General features: G+C 35.8%; 1 protein-coding gene across 3 annotated transcripts in view; it reads right to left on the reverse strand.

The window, feature by feature from the left end:
* Positions 1-18,495, reverse strand: part of LOC124364378 (E3 ubiquitin-protein ligase CBL-B-B-like) — a 250,840-nt gene that overhangs the window by 134,684 nt on the left and 97,661 nt on the right. Inside the window, exon 2 of one of the 3 annotated variants that reach the window (XM_046819787.1) lies at positions 15,782-16,055. The exons of the other annotated variants lie outside the window; for them this stretch is intronic. Within the exon in view, the coding sequence (XP_046675743.1) occupies positions 16,043-16,055 (13 nt within the window). The 3' untranslated portion in view covers positions 15,782-16,042. Of the gene's footprint in view, positions 1-15,781; positions 16,056-18,495 lie in introns of those variants that run through there. 3 annotated transcript variants of the gene reach the window in all.

Consider the following 18,495-nt stretch of genomic DNA (forward strand, 5'->3'; position numbering starts at 1 on the left):
TGGGGAAGGCGATATCAGAGCCTAGATTACCCAAAGCATGTCTCCGATACATCTGAGTTCAGCACTGATAAACTCAAGGCGTAGCGCCTTCAAACTACTGCGGCAATCTGAGCGCTTGGCTGTGTTGCCGACAGTATCCGACCCGTGCAATACGCATGCGTACAGCTCATCCTGTTGCCGCCTTTCGCCACATGAGTGCGGCACTGGTCAGTCCAAAGCGCTAAGTTCGGGATATGCTTTAGTCCTTGATTAACACCGACACTTTACCAAAATCATTTATCTAAGCATTCCTTGCTACGAAGTTGACCTGCTCAGTGACATTATACACTTGTACTGCGAAATGCATGACGAACTAGTACCGTCAACTTCAAATTACAAACGTTAAGAGTATTAAAGACTAAATAAATTTCACAATTTTAAGTTAAACCAGTTCTGGTTTCAATTATTTTACAAATAAAAAACAATAGTTGTCGTTAACGGCAATTAAAAAAAGGGTTGCATCTCGTGTAAGCAGAGGCGTGTTTGTTCAATGTAACAATGGACACACGGCAAGCCTGTGATCTAGCTCTTGCCAAGTGAGCATTGCATTGATCCGGAGTTCAGTGAACTGTTTGGCAACAATTGTGTAAACATCTTTCCTTTGACAAATCCGCATTATAACATAAATACGCATACAGTAGGTGAGATACTAACTGGTAAACAATAAGAGATGACACGGCAAAATCAGCTATTTGTATGGGTTCATACGCCAGCTATTCCCAAACCTTTTAATTGGCTTCGGTCGTACAAAACAAAACCTAACAAATGCTATGTTAATCCTGTTTTTTTTATCCTTGCAATGACATTTTACGATTTTTTGTGTCCTAAGTTCTCAAAATCATTACTGACTGGATGTTTTATCTGCCTTAAAATAACTAAATGGTGGGGGTTTTATAAAAAATTCAAAACTTCAATAGGCCACCAAATTTGATTAGAGTAACGTTAGATACCTCTAATTTGCGCCATTCTTCTTTTTATAATACCTTTAAAATGATGTATCACTTGCTAGGGGATCTGTTTAAAAATATTTGCTAGCCCCCAAAATAACCTATTTTGGGGAGACGTTGGGGGTCAGAAAAATATAATACGTCAAAAACTCCTAACTTGGTCATATAAACGTCTCCCAAAGTAAATCACTCCTCAAGAAAGTTAATAAGGGGAGGGGGACTATTCGTAAGGCACCCAGTATAAAAAACTATATATCATTCAAGAATAACCATTATTTACAATGCAGTTTTTGTTTTATCCCCACTAGCTGAAGCTACTTGAGAGGAAAATCTAAGAAAAAAAACATATAAACACATGCAACTATTATTTAAAAGTAAAAAACATTTAATCATGAATAAACTGGCTAATTGCAAATGCCTTTGAAATTATAAATTTCTATCCTTTTTCCATAATAATTATCCATGACAAAGACAGCTGTTTTACCCTACGGGACAAACAACACGGTTCAGTCATTCTGATGAAGCATTGTGAGCGAATAAAAGCAAGAAAATCCTTTGGCGCTAACCCCTTACTAAAGTTGTAAAGTATCGAGTGTATTTCTTGCGTAATTTTGTCTGCGAACTAAAGTATCCAATTAAAATTGTATCACATCATGACGTGTGTTGACTGTGCCGAGGATGTGTGCGATATGTGGGTCAGCGGCGCTGAGCGGCGGCGGCGGGGGATTGGCTGTCTGCCAGCAGTCGGGGCAAGGCCGGGGGCCCCACATCGGTGAATGGCGAGCGAGGGTGGGGTGGGGGAGGGGTCATTCACAGGAAGTACGACGAGGGGGAGGAGGGAGGGGTTCCCAGCATCCCAGGAAACTGTGGCTTCAGCTTCTGCATTACGTCACATCATCGCATCCTCCTGGGCCGGTCCTCTCAATTGATCCTGCCTTCACATACATACAAACACACACACGCACGCACGCACGCGGCTATTCATTCACTTCACATTTCTGAAGCACCGCTTTCATTCAATGAGCCAACTAAAATGTACATTATTGAAGCGACAATCCGTTTCAGACTTTAAGGTACAACAATACATGAATATCAGAACCGGATACGGTGACCAACCTTAGTGTGACCATACCATATTACCGACATGGTTCCCACAATACACACGGACTGGTATTTTCTAAAGTACATCTGGTAATCCATTGATAACTAAAAGTCATTCATTCATTTTAACACTCCACCCATTAAAAAGTCGCCTGTCGTGTAACGACCTTGACTTTTCCCCCCATAAGAACAATGTTAAAACACATTGACTCCCTTATTTTTGATCGTAGCATCCCATTAAGGGAGATATCTCATTTAACGCGTATCTAGTCCCAGTTCAAATTATATTTTCTTTTCTACAGCGTTCAATTTTTGGAAATATTTTAAAGTGTAAATTTCGAAAAAAGTTTGAGATATTCTCTGATTGACCTTTATAAATGTCGAATAAAACTGTCGGATGAGTATTAATTATATCTTTAAAATTAAACATTTTCCCAATTATCCCAATGCTACAAATAAGGACGTAACAGTGCATGAGGTTTAGCATTGTCCTTACGGGGTTACGATCACGATGGCTCCCAATACAGTCGGTTCTTAATCTTCTTCCTTCATTCACGCGAAATTTACACAAACTGAAATATTAAATATTTAAAATATTAGATATATAACTATGTCACATTATTAGTGTGATGTCTAAACTGGTAGGTTTATTTCAATGAATTCCAAAATTACATTTTTGTCTCAAGGCTTATTAATAATTAGTTTTGATTTATGAAACTAGAATTTCAACAAAGATTCGGGCTAGAACTATAGTTCCGGACTAGAATTCTGTGTCTTGACTAGAATTACGGACAAGGATTCGTCCGTAATTTCCAGGCTTCCTGTCTAATCCAAGGTCAGTGGCGAGGACTCCATGAAATCTCCACGAAAATAATTTTTTTTCAATGTAAAAATACGTTTTTATTCATTTTAATAAGGCGGCAAAAATGGGTTTTTATTGTTGCCAATTTTTATTCTTCCACTTTTAAAATTGGCATTAATTTCACATAGTGGGACTTATGGTAGCTTCGCTTACGCTCATTTATTTCAAAAAAGATTATAATACATCTCCAGTAAATCAAAACTAGCTCCGATTTGAAAAAAAAATGCCTTATGAATATTAAATTAGATGCAAACAGATTTTGACGTTTATGTCTCCTATTTAAAATTCAGACAAGTCTCAATAATATGAGTAAGATTTATCTGTATAACTTCACTAATTTGTGTTAAAAAAATTTAGTTTCCGAAACCCCCTTTCTCATTCCTGACAATCACATTCGGGTTGGGATTTCCCAAATCACAAGATGCCCCCCCCACACCCCTCCCTTTTGGGGGTGGGGTATGTTCGCCCTTTTTTACATCATGTATGTAACACAAATAAAGTCATTTGACATTGAATTGAGGTTGAAGATGAGATACTCGGCACAAGGGAAGAATTGTAAACTTGCTTGGTTTTACGCTACGCAGATAAATCTTTTATAAAGCTCCGTTCAAAATGACCAGTCTGTTTAGCACGTAGCAGAAGCACGAAAACATGGAGTCGACTCATGCACTGGTGACGAGGAAGCAGATAAACTGACAATATAGTGAGATTTGTGTTGCAAAGGCCCTGGCGATAAACCACGGACTATGCGCCTGCCTGTTCGGCACACCATTATTCCCGAGTGTTTAGCGAATTCCTGGACAGAACAATCCATAAAAAATCCATGAGTTATCGCACCAATGGTTGCACTTCTATTTGAATTTTGGAACCCCAAAACCAACAGGGTTCCATCTTGGACCAAATTTCCCTAATTTCAAGTCTCTGGGATTTCCTAGCGAGGATTATCGCTCAGGAAGAACAACGACACGATTTCTATAAGGTCCTGTCGGATCCTTAATAGCTTAGTGCATAATCCAGTACCGAGCAGCTGTCTTTGTTCCACTGTTAAACAAAACTTGTAAGCCCGGTATTGTTCACTTACGTTAACAATTAAAATTAAGTAATTCCTGAGTATAGTTAGGCGTTCGCTCTTATCATGTCAGAGCTCTCAGGGCACCTAGATGATTATTTAATTTGACACAGTCAACCGTGTAAAAATCCACTTTAAAGTGTGGTATATCAAAATTTATGTCATTCCTTAGTATGGTGAAAACGCATCATTAATACCATAACACTCGATAAAATGTTCAAATTTTATTCTAATATGACAAAAGTACCGCACGTTTACTAGAATGTGATAGATTATATAACACAATACCAGCGTACAAAACTTAAATTTCCGAGATAATTAAGTAGTCCACACCTTGCCTAAGCCGCAGTAGTAAAGTTCAAAAAATTGTTTGAGTTAGAAACGTAATTTAGTAGCCATGAAGGCTTCGGATATATCCTTTGAACATTCCGACTATAATAAAAACTAAAGCTTCGTTTACTGACCTAACCAACGTAAGTAGTGTAAGTTAAGTTCGTTGTTACGTGAAATTTAACTTGCGTAAGTCTAAGTATACAAATCTTCCCTGTTATCAAAACCAACTAAGTTCTTAAATTCACTAATCCAGAATATTTTCTAAGAAAATAGATCAACAATGAAGTGTAATGCGTTCGAAATCACATGTACAAATCCAGACTCCCTTGGTGTTTACTCTATATTAACATTTTCCGTGCTAAACATAGCTTTCACTTTGTCAAAAAGAGTTCAAGAGGAAGACAAGGAGAGATAATATAGGCATGCAGGATTTTTATTGGTCGCAAATTACAGAAATTGGATAATATAATAGATTAATATAGCAAAGACAATAATACCTGTATATAAGAGTACATGAAGCTTATCATACCTCCCTTTTGAATGCAGGCTTCCACTTATAAACTGTATTACATACATTACTACTTAAACATTTGTAAAAAATACAAAATAGTTGAGGAGAATAAACACGGAAGGAACAATATTGTTCATTGTCGACAAAAATTTCCATTGACTTCATCTAAGATAATAGAGAATTTAACTGGAAGTCAAAATTTGAAAAATTATTCAAAGGCCTTTAACTTACTAACAAGACAGTAAGAACATTTCTACATTTACAAGACTTGTACAATCTAACTTTGGTAGCGATAAACTTTGTATTTTGAAACAGGAAACTAAACTGGAGTAAAATTAACTGGTTGTAAGATAGGTTATCAACTTGCGAGATTAGATAAAACACAACGAAATAAACAAGGAGCGATGGCACAACAAAACACTGGTTGTATTCAACATAAATATTATAATGCATATTTTCCTGTTAATTTTTTTCAATTTCCTATAAAAAACTATTTTTTCTATTAAAAACTCTCTCATTCATTGTACCCGTAATCTGATTGCACTGACGGACGCTACGTTTGAGTAAATGATTCAATTTCGCTAAATATTACAACACTGCTTTGGAGGAAAAGTTATGACTCCATTACAGGCATTGATAATAAACGAGATTTTCCATTGTGCTGTTTGTATTGCAACCTTAAATAATTTCAATAACTAATAGGCGTTCTCCAATTATATGGTGATGTTGAAGAAATAAATTAACATAAACAGAAGTGACAGAAATTACAGTTTACACATTACATTTTTTCATTCAATTGAATGTCAAATGTTAAATTCGATTTATTACATAAATCAAATAAATATCTCAGTTACCAAAGTTTCAGAAGAAAAACAGCAACATTTTGTTTTACATAAATTTGGCTCGTCGGTCTCGACTTCGCTATTTGGGGATCGCTAGTTTTGAATCTATGTTGCGTGACTACAAGATAACAATCTTGGTTTGAGATCTTCTCTCTCAGATGATGTTGACATTACTGTTGGGAGATTCCAAGTTTTAAATCTCTGTTGGAAGATCCAGTTTTTAAATATCTGTTTGGAGATCTCAAGGTTAAAACCATTGTGGGAGATATAAAATAAGACATCTTCGTTTCGGACCTATCTATGTTGGAGGATTTTGACATAACTGTGGGAGATTCCAAGTTTTAAACGTTAGAAGATGCAGTTCTGGCTCTCTTGGGAGATCTAAAGATAAGACATTTTAGCATGGGGCCTAAAGTTCTTATATCTCTGTTTGGAGAAGCTACAGATTTACACATCTGTTTTAACATGTTTTGACAAACTTCGATTTGAGTGTGTTGATGTACATGTTACGTTTTGAAATCTCGAATTTGGGTTCCTCAAAGTAAGAGAACTCATGTATTTAGGCAGCCCAGGTGGGAGATCTCAAGTTTCAACATTTTAACAAGTATTGAAATTACGATTTCATTGTCTGAAAGTATGAAATCTGAAGTCTTGATATTCATGTTGACATATCTCATGTATTAACGTCTCAGTCGGAGGACAATGTGCTTTGACATCCTTATTAGAAAATCTCAATTTTTACGTCTAGAGTTGAGTCTTTTAATAATCACATCTCAAGTTACGGCTCATTATAGGAGGATCTCAAGTTTTTACATCTCAATTTTAATGCTTCAATTTATGGCTTGGGCATTACTGTTAGGAAATCTTGAATTTTAAAATCTCAAAAGCGTATTATCATTCTAACATAAAATCTCAAGTTTTCACACCGGGATTTGAGTGTCTTAATGATAACATCTCAAGTTATTTTATCAATATTAGGATATATCTAGTTTAAACACCACGCTTGGCGGATGTAATGAGATTATACATTTGTACCGATTTTACTGACTTCAATAAAAAAAAAAAAACAGTAAAATGTAAGAACCACTAAAATTCGTACGTCAAAAATTTGGACCTTTAATAATTCGGATCATCCAAAATCCGGTGCTTCAATAATCCGGACTCCATTCAGAACAAAACGTCACGTTAGTAAATACAGTGATGTGTAAGTTCAACAACTCGTCGAGTGCTACCGATGTGAGTTAAGGGCTAATTGTGTTCGGGGGGGGGGGGGAGGAGTGTTGGCGGATTCGTCATTGTTGATTGTTTGCTTAGAAGTACTATTTCATTTAATGGTGATGCAGTTATAGTAAACTTAAATGAAAACGATAATGACATTCAAGAAAATAGGCCTCCACATTCTGAAGCATATACAATACACTAATGATTTGGCTTGAAAAACAAAGATCTAAAAAATCTACACTGACAAAACCCTTAAGCGTTATTACACGGACGAGGGATTTAGCTGCAAAAAAGACTATCGCAGTGTAAAGTTGTTTTAATTGTTTTTACTCAAATGTAATTAACGCATCTGTTTACGGCATTTTTACTACCGAACTCAAAACTTAATTTGTAGCAACCATGTTACAAGAAAGTACAAATTATTCATTAAATAACACAATTTGTAACTTAAGTGTAATGACGTAGTAGTAGAATATTAAGTTACGTGAACGAACCAAAAACGTTGAAGTTAGACTACAGTAATGGTTTAATTTAAGTCATTTTTCATTAACCGTTAAAAATAAATACGGTCGATTATAGCGAGGTTCTTACGTTGACGACATCTTTTTATGAATTTAATTCGAAAGTTCGGAAAGATTCCGATCCCAATTAATCCGGACTACTGATTTCTACTGTATTCAAGCAGGAATTGTACAATTTTTTTATGACAAAGTTTCAATTTTGATCTTAAACATCATAAACACGTAACGAGTATAAAAAAATACTCAAATTCTGTAGTTTTTTTTTTATATATATACGACGAAAATACCAGGCGTTGGTATTTAAGAATATTAGTTTTTGGAAAGCATCCAGAAGGGTGATCCTCCAAAGTTTTCACGATGAAATTTGATTAGAATTTCTAGTACAATCGCTCCTGCAATTTATTTTACTGTCTGCACTGTATTAAAATGGACAGGAGCTGCGAAAATATGATTTTGAAAAAGATTATTTCTCTTTTATCACTCGTATAAGTACTAAATACGTTACTAGCCAACAAAGGTCGTAAACAATGGGTGCTCAACGCTCATGCAAATTTTCCGAATTAGAGGCTGTTGGGGGAGGTCTAACTTTTTCATCGTATTCAGAGAATATTGGAAACAAACAAACACGAATAATATCGTAGAATGACAAACAGAGTCGGAGGTTCCGTGTGGAAGTTTTGATGGAGCGATCCGTTAATTAAGTTCCTCCGGGACCATAACTTATCCTACAGTAGAAATTCTTCCGCAACTCTTTTAATAAATTACCACCCCAGGGGCAAGCTGTCAATGTGTCAAACGCTTGTCTCGTAGTTTCTTCGAGACGGCTGTTCCTAAATATCACACAAACAATACTCTTCTTACACCACAATTTGTTTTATCACGAGCTACTACAGTAATTCGTAAATTAAAGAATTCCTCTACCATTATAGTTTGCTATAACTAACTATATACTACATCTTGCTAACTATATACGTTGATATAAAATTCGTCATTTTAAAATGTTTGCGACATACCGATAATGCTCAATACATATTCCTCTTTTAGTATACATAAATCATATTTGATATGCAAAATTAATTACAGATAAAAAAGATAATTATTGCAAATTAAAAAAAAAACAATCATAGATTAATGAATATTTTTTGTAATGAATACAACCGCATATATAATATTAATCCGTAACCAGTTCTGGTCATTAGGAACATATTTCTTGCAATTGAAATTACTGATTGTATCGTATACTAAGGAAATAATTTAGAGACAGAAGAGTAAAATACTTTTGAAAACTGAATGTAACGTGTGAAAATTATAAAAATCCCAATAAAAGTAGACTTTTTGTTCACCGGAACAATAACAAAGGTCTTGTGAAGAGATAAAAAAGAATGTGTCACCTGACAGTTACATATGGGACCAGTGCCAAAGCATCGTACTGACGAACCTTCCGCTCACATGACGTTATGCCGTCATTTGGCAAAGCCTCCTCTACTTACATCGCTGTGCTATTATATATCACCAGGTCAATATTGATATTTAACACAGGCCTAGTGTAGAGAAATAAAAGGAAAGTGTCTCCTGACCAAAGTGTCAACTATAGACCACCAGATTAATATTGATATTTACCAAAGACGTCGTGAAGAGCTAAAAAGAAAGTGCCTCCTGGCAGTTAAATATGGGACCAGTGCCAAGCATCGTAATGACGAACCTTCCGCTCACGTGACGTTTTGACGTCGTTTGGCAAGCCCTCCTCTATCGACATATTTTTGCTACTATAGGTCACCAGAGCAATATTGATATTTAACACAGGCCTTGTGTGGAGAGATAAAAAGAAAGTGCCTCCTGACAGTTACATATGGGACCAGTGCCAAACATCGTAATGAAGAACCTTCCGCTCACGTGACGTTTTGACGTCATTTGGCAAGGCCTCCTCTCTGACATATTTGTGCCACTACAGTTCTCCGTCACTATTGATATTTAACACAGGTCTTGTGTGGAGATAGAATCGTAATGACGAACCTTCCGCTCATGTGAAGTTATGACGTCATTTGGCAAGGCCTCTTTTATTTATATCGTGGTGCTACTACAGGTCACCAGAGCAATATTGATATTTAACACAGGCCTTGTGTGGAGAGATAAAAAGAAAGTGCCTCATGTCAGTTCCATATGGGACCAGTGCCAAATTGAGGGATGACGAGCCTTCCGCTCACCTGGGGCTATGACGTTATTTGGCAAGGCCTCCTTTATCGATGTCGTTATGGGGCTAATGCTCGCCATCACAATATTTATTTTTAAAACAGTTCAATGAGGAGTTGAAAGGAGTCACCTGACTGTTATATGGGAACCGGTGCCAAATGACGTGACGTCGGGCGTTCTGCTCACATGAGGTTATAACGTCATGTAGGTTATGACGCAAACCCTCTTCTGATGTTGTATTGACGTGCTTTCTTTTAAAATGCCTCTTATTGTAATAAGAATTTAGACACACACACGCAGATGGAGATCTTGGAAGATTATTATGATTATTGTTATTTATATTACTTATAGTACTGTCATTGGTTGTTTACGTTGTCTCTTTTTTTTTACTTGGATATCTTCTCATGCACGATGGACTCTTGTTTGATTAATGTTGTTGCCTGCTGCCATCCGTGTAATATATAGCTATTGTGTAATTTTTTTCTTCAAACATTGAATGCTTATTGTAATGTAGTTGCATGTAATGGGTTTCCGTTAAATAAATAAATAAAGATATAACCATACATTACTCTTGTAAATTTTATATTAATATTCATCTGGAGTAATTTGATGATTGTGTGATTTCTGAACATCTTATATAAGCAAGAATAATTGCTGATAAGTTAATTGTAAAATGTTATAAATGCTCAAAACAATATTACAGTATTAATGCCTTTAATCGAATAACTAACATTATTATTACATGCGATTGGAATTAATATTATAATTGCTACATTCATTAATTAACTATGGAGTTGAGTAATTTATTTATAACACCACAGTTTCCCATTGGTCAGTATTTTGTGACGTATATGCTCGTATCCACCTTTGAGTACCATTTTGTGTTCTAAATAACTATGTAAATTCTTAAACAGTTATACACCAGGCGACGTGGAAAACGTGGCAAACAATGCATGTACTAATCAGAGCAAATACCAATTTCCATACCAATCACACAGACATTAATGGAAATCGATCAATGAGTCACTAAACTGATTACAATACAAGTCCATTAGCCAATCGATGGCCAGCTATTTTAACCAACCCGCAACACTGTCAGTTTCGAGTGCGCCACGGATTCCGACTTCCGCATAATCTATTTCTACACAGGGTCGTGATCTACAAGAAACGGATCTTAACTAGGTGGTCTTCTTGATCTACAAGAAAGGGATATCACCTAGATGGTCTTCTAGATCTACAAGAAACGGATGTGACCGCAAAATTAAAGCAATTGACCAAACTAAAAATCGACTGTACCACCTGAAACCCTACACACGCAAAATATTTTATAAACGATTAATTGAATGAATATTTCTAATAATATATAAACACATATTAAATATTGTATACATATACACCCAAATATCCTCGAGAGTTGCTGTAAGAAATGACTACTCTAAGATGAATCTTCACATATCGGTTGAGATGAGAGAAAACAATATTGGGGTTTTTGAGGCAGGAGACGAACTTTGGTATCTAGGCCAAGGCAATAGTAGTGTAGCTGGCGGTATGCGCTATGAGTTGGTCGCTATCTATCCCACCCACGTGTTCGCAAGCCTCGTCTTTTCCTTTTTCCTTTGCATTCTCTCTGTGCCATTTCATCACCGCCCGTTTACATAAGTACAAAGAGACATTCATAAAAAAGAACCAGAAAATAAGAAGTTTTATTCCAGATAACATTAAAAGCAACGTGTTGGCATATAAAATGATACGTATAACTTTGTCTCAGGAGAACGCATACAGAAAGGAATTAATAGCAGGAGACACACTGTATGGGAGGGGGGAGAAGGGAAATGAGATCTACGTCCGGTTATGAAGGAGTTAGCGTAGAGGGTGGAAGGACGTCCACCATTGACATCGTCACAGAAATATTCTGCTTGTTTCAATTAAAAAAATAATTAAGTATATGAAATGAAATGTAAGTATCCACTTATTACGGATTATATAGATCCGACACTAATTTAGACTACCTATTAAAATAACCTTGATTTTTGACCTATAAGAACAATGAATGTTAAATCCAAACAAATTTTCTCTCTTGTTATTGTTTTTTATTTTTATTTTTATTTTTATCATCGTTGTCTACTTTTGTTTGTTTATTTCGTTGCTGAATGACCAGCACTAATATCGAAATTAAAACGTATTCACTTTAAAACACAATGTATAACTAAACTATACGAACAATAACAATGAAGTAAATTTGTTTCTAGTTAAACATTGTTCTTAAACCTCTTAGCCCCGAAAGTCTTTTCGAGTCTTCGCCAGACGATGAAATTATTATATAAAGATATAAAGACTGTTGTTTTGGGAACAGCTACAAAACTTAATACATGTGATAATAATTATTCTTTTGTTTTAGTAGATTGTTTTGCGGTTTGGCCAAATAACTAACCTGACCTTTCCATGTAGAGCGAATAACAAAAGAATTCTACGTCTTAAACGTATGAAAAATATTGGTTTTATAATATATCCGGAAAACGTAGGTTTTGATCATTGGTAGTTTTAGCATTAAAATCTGACATCCTGTATATAGCATATTGATAGCTTCAGCATACATTCGGCCGTTCTGCATATATGAAATTGATAGCTTCAACATAAATTCGCAAGTTTTACATATAGAGCGTTGATAACAGCACCATAAATTCAAACGTTTGCATATAGAGCATTGATATCTTTAGCATAAATTCCGACGACCTACGTATAGAATGTAGATAGATTCAGCATACATCCAGGCGTTCTACATACAGAACGTCATAGCTTCAGCATAAATTCGCAAGTTCTACTTATAGAATGTTGATAACTTCAGCATAGATTACAACATTGCACGTGTAGAACGCTGATGGATTCAGCACAAATTCAAACGTTCTACATATAGAACGTTGATAACTCCTACATACGCAACGTTGATAGCTTCAGCATAAATTACGACGTCCACGTATAGAACGTTGATGGATCCGGCATAAATTCCGGACGTTCTATATATAAAATGTTGATAACTGCAATATAAATTCCAACGTTATGCATGTAGAACATTGATAGCTTCGGCATGAAGTCAGACGTTCTACAAGCCTATATTTATTACATTCGAGGAACGACTGATAAAATAAGACGAATATTAAGGAGACACAATATTATAACTATGTTCAAGCCCGCCCTAAAGTTGAAGAATTGTATAAGACCGGTAAAGGACGAGATATCCCTGTGTACGTCGGTAATCTACGAAATCCAATACATTGTCCAAAATGATAATATATTCTTTAAAAATAATCAAGAACGAAAATTTCAAGCCATTTACAAAAATTTCAAGAAGCCATTTAGATCATAATTGGTCGGTGGCTGGTTAAGCTTCGACCAATCATAAGAAAGCTCCGCCCCTTCAACTCACCTGTACAGGTGGATGCTTATTACTAGCAGTTCCGTTTAACACAGGTTGGCTGAAGAAGGCTCTCCACACAAAAATCTCAAAAAGTTAATTGCGTAAGCAATTTTCGACGCCTAGTGAACTGGAATATTTTGAAAGGTTGTGTATGACACTGTCAACGTATACCTAAGAATTAAGATTTCTCAAATTGTTTACTACATACAAAACAAACAAAAATGACCCCAATCCTTTAAAATATTTCCCAGGTCGTCAAAAACTTTTGAAATGCAATATATACGTTCCCTGGAAAGAAAAGATTAAAGGGAGTGAATGAATGTGGATGAATAATGACACCCACCGGAATCGGCGATGTTTAAACCTAGTAATAAAGTCGATCTCTCTAATTACGGCGCTTTTAAACCGGGAGAAGGGGATAATTTTAGAAACGACGGCAGCAGGGAGGGGAAGGGAAGGGGTAATCTTCATTAATCAGATGAACGCAATAATACTGCGAGTTTTCTTCAATGAAACATAAAGACGAATTGTTTACTCATTTTATGAATTACTAATGAAAATTGTTTGATTTCCGAAGTGACTTTGTACTATTAAGAAATCGCTATGACAGCAGTCTCCTTTACGTTCCTTTTTGGAATTCATTTAATCAACATTTACAAATATTTGAATTTGTACAAGAAAATGAAAGAAGTGGAATTTAAACGTAGTAAAAAAGATATGTTCTATTCCTTATATAAAGATACTTTTACACTGTAACATTTTTATGATTAATATTCTTAAATGATCGAATAGTTTGTTCTAAATATTTACTCACATACTTTTAAGGGGAAAGACAGATTTTTATTGTTGACCAAGTTATTTTATTGGAATTTAAGAGTCTTTCTAAATGAGATTCACGAATGTTTAGTGTATTACTACAATTAAACATCCGTTTTTTAATTATAGTAGCTCGATAGTAGGTTTTAATTTTGCAGTATTTTTTTCAAGAAATTAAACTACAGTAGATAAATAAATTTGACGCTAAATTGTCCAAATTTGCGGACAATTAAACACCTATTCTGATCAGGAATAACAATCAAATTAAGTTTGTAATTGTATTTTTAGGTTAATCGTAATTACCTTGAAAATAAAAAAAAGACATATATTTATTAACAGTAGAATCAAATAGGAAAACCTGGTGTTAATGCTTACGTTTAAATATAAATCACATACCTCAAAGGTTTTCCTCTGTTATGATGCTTTTTATAACAGTATTGGAAATGATATGAAAGACTTGATTTATAATTTTCTTGGTTATAGCTAATACATATTTGGCACCAAAATTCTTGAATACACAATTACGCCGCTTGGAAGAAAATATCGAAAAAGATCAATTATATTAATTTTCCAATTGTGTCACATTGTTTTTTTTTTTTACGAAAGCAAAATGTGTTACAATACAAATTCAGTACTACGAAATTCTGTGTAAAATATTGATTTTGAAAATCAACAATGACATACTGGATTCTAAACAGCGGGTGTCGGGCACGGGAAAAGTAAAAATATTGGCAATAAAAGTGCATTGCAGCCCATTGAATATGAGAGGAGTTCTTGTTAGGGCGGTGGGGGGAGTGCCGCACCCCTCGCGCCTAGACACCCCCACAATCAATACACCTGCTCGCCGCGTCCTGGTTAGATGAATGACGCCCCCTCCCCTAACCTCCCGATTCATTAAAAACCACGAGGTCTACGAGGGCACTGCTGTTCTGGTTACCAATTCACAATTTATTCCTGCCTGCCTGTCATTAGTCAAAAGTAATGAGAGTTTGCATCCTCGATGTTCCCCTATATAACACAAGGGAACTGCTGTTCTAGTTACCAATTCACAATTTATTCCTGCCTGCCTGTCTCTAGTCTCAAGTAATGAGTATTTGACCCACGATATCCCCCCCCCCTAATATCACACGAGGGCAACACTGTTCAGGTCACCAACTCACAATTGATGTCTGCCTTCATCAGACGCAAGTAATGAGAGATTGCATCCACATATTTCCCCCAATGGCACCCCACGATAGTCCCCCAATACTAACACGAGGGTACCACTCTTTAGGTCACCAATTCACAATTGATGTCTGCCTTCATCAGACGCAAGTAATGAGAGATTGCATCCACATATTTCCCCAATACTACACGAGGGTACCACTCTTTAGGTCACCAATTCACAATTGATGTCTGCCTTCATCAGACGCAAGTAATGATAGTTTGTACCCACATATTTTCCCCAATGACAACCCACGATAGTCCCCCAATACTAACACGAGGGTACCACTCTTTAGGTCACCAATTCACAATTGATGTCTGCCTTCATCAGACGCAAGTAATGAGAGATTGCATCCACATATTTCCCCAATACTATACGAGGGTACCACTCTTTAGGTTAATAATTCACAATTAATGTCTGCCTTCATCAGACGCAAGTAATGAGAGATTGCATCCACATATTTCCCCAATACTATACGAGGGCACCACTGGTTAGGTAAACAATTCACAATTGATGTTTGCCTTCATCAGACGCAAGTAATGATAGTTTGTACCCACATATTTTCCCCAATGACAACCCACGATATTTCCCCTAAATCACACGGAGAATTGGGTTATAGTACATTGACTACGATACACAGTGGATCCTATATATATATATATATATATATATATATATATATATATATATATATATATATATATGCTGTCGGAAGATATAAACTATTGAATTAAATATAAATCTTTCATCAAAAGAATGTTAGTCCTGCTTTACGCTTAAAGAGGGAATGAACGTAACAAATTAAAACTGGTCTGTATGTACATTTTATCACAGGAGCCTGTGTTCCATGATACACGTCATAAACTACCCCGAGGGGACGTAACGAATAGAAATCAAAGCAATCCAAGTGCGTCTAATAAATTAACTCTTAATATTTATAATGTGTACTTACGAAAATTCCTAGAAGATATTTATACACCGTACCTGAAACAGAAAAAATATCATAGTAAATAAGTTTATAATAGAACTAAATCTTAGGCTTTGTCCAAAGCTAATGAATGTTAAATGTGGTAATGGACAAATAATAAACAATCAATTTTTTTGAGCAATCCGCAACAAAATATTCAATTTGAAATATATGAAAAAATTGTACCAATGTTCCACCATATAACATTCTTCTCAACCTGTAGGCGTTCTTAATGTGTAACAACACTATGCGTTTCAACGTGTAACACAGTACTAAACTTCATGTTCCCGGAGTGTATCAACGTTTCCTATGTTGTAACACAATTCTTGAATAGTAACAATTTTACCGGAGATATGAATGTTCCCAAACTGAAAAATGTTGCCAAACCTGAAAAAGTGTTCCCTGGCATGAACAAACGTTCCCAAACCGTAATACAGTTTCAATACTCTGATTATTTACAGAATTGTTTGATTTTTGATGTTTACTAACAAAACTCCTGACGTAAAACACAATTTCTAGCGTGCACTGATATTTACGACAAATCCAACCTAAACTGAACAAATGTTTCCTATCTGTAATTATATATTTTCGAACGTCAAACAATTTCCAGAAATGCAGGATTTTTTTCTATTTTGTAACAAAGTTCTCCCGCGTGTAACAACGTTCGCAGACTACACACTGGACCACAATATCGCACGACCCTTTATCACTTGCAGTAGTAATTAAACATCACATGAGTTTCTAATTACTGCAACAACACGGCTTCCAGACCGAACGCAATTCTCGGTGGGAATATAAATGAATCCCCGACACACAGCGGTTATACATTTATATTTAATCAAGCTACATTACAAATGTGGTCTTTTCATTACATCGTATACAATGAATTTTAATGTTGAGTAATGCGATAAAACAATCATAATGAGCACTCCCTCTAATTTTGTTTTACTTCGATAAGTTACCCATTTGTGGTAAGAATTTTGGTAGAAAACTGTCCTGTCTCCGCAAAAATTTAAATTCCGCGAGCTATGTCCGTAAGCATTAAATTTGGCGTATTAAAACAGTTACCGAGCAGAGAACGTGTTGTAAACAATAAATTTAACGTTTCAATGGGTCAATGAAAAATTTATCTGATTTAAACCTAAATTAGATCTAAATTGAGTTGGACGATTTAGGCGGATTTGTGGTAAACGATCCTTCATTTCTATTACCGATCCGTCACGGTAAAGGTCGTCCAGTACATCCAGTAAAGGGATGATAATAAAGAGACGTTGTTATTTTCAAAATTAATGGGGAACTTCTTCGTTTGAAGTTTGTTTTTTACGATGGAGAATTGTGAAGGAAACGGGATTTTTCCGGACATTTAACATCGTTCAGTGATACAAAAAAAATTGTAACAATGTTTGGTATTATTTGCAACCGTATTCACCTTGCCATCTTTAAGCAAATCACATTGTTTGGGCCTAATTTTTTCAAGTTTGGAGATTTTCTTTTTCTTGTCTATTCCCGACACGCTTTTACATCTATTTTGGAGGAGGCACTTTTCATGATGATGATATGCAATTCTTTCTTTGAGTAAAGATTTAGAAGCAGATCACTGAACGATAGCAAATGTTTCCTTCATAATGGAGAACGTTGGAAATGTTTTGGAAATATTTCATAACTAAATGCACGCTAGGGCATAGTCACAAGTATGAATAATCCTCTAGAAATAAGTGCGACGTAAAAAATAAACTTATTATAAACCCTAACAAGCTCTAAACAGGAGGTGTTTCGCGTGTACAATGGTTTGTGACAGTATTATGCCTCCAATGTATAGAAGAAACATAAAAAACAGCGTGGAATCTGCTCATATAGAATTAGATAGCGGCTAAAGACACACATTGCAATCCACAACGTTAATTCTCCAATACCGTATTAACAGCGTTTTGATTTGTGTAATTCCGGGTCTAAACGCTTCACATTATATTCGGCAAAGCCTGGAATGCCCAATTGAGGATTATGCGGAACATCTGCTTAATTTACCCGAAAGGCTTGGCAACAGCAGTAATACAGCGCGCGCTGTTCATTCCGTTTTTTGTCCCTGTACCCTCCCCCCCCCCCACCGCTCCACTCATGACTCCCACACTGATTACGCGAAATCTCATTTGCACATGCATTACAACACGGATATGAGGTTACCATGATTGACCGCATGCTCATCGTTAATGCTGAACAAATACAACCCAAGCCATCGTATTAGTGGAACACCTACGAATTATACGATAGCGTATTCCTGGGCAAGTAATGGACACCCCACTCTACATGTCTTCATGTAAGATACATACAGGACCTTTGCTGGGAAAGTAACTAAGAGGTTCTACTATGTACAAGCTATTTCAACTACGTTATTGCCTGAGCGTCAGCGAAGGCTATCACTCGAGGAGCTGAAAATTCCATTTCTGTCTTCCTGTGAGC

This window comes from Homalodisca vitripennis, chromosome 6 (assembly GCF_021130785.1).
Source record: "Homalodisca vitripennis isolate AUS2020 chromosome 6, UT_GWSS_2.1, whole genome shotgun sequence".
Taxonomy (NCBI): domain Eukaryota; kingdom Metazoa; phylum Arthropoda; class Insecta; order Hemiptera; family Cicadellidae; genus Homalodisca; species Homalodisca vitripennis.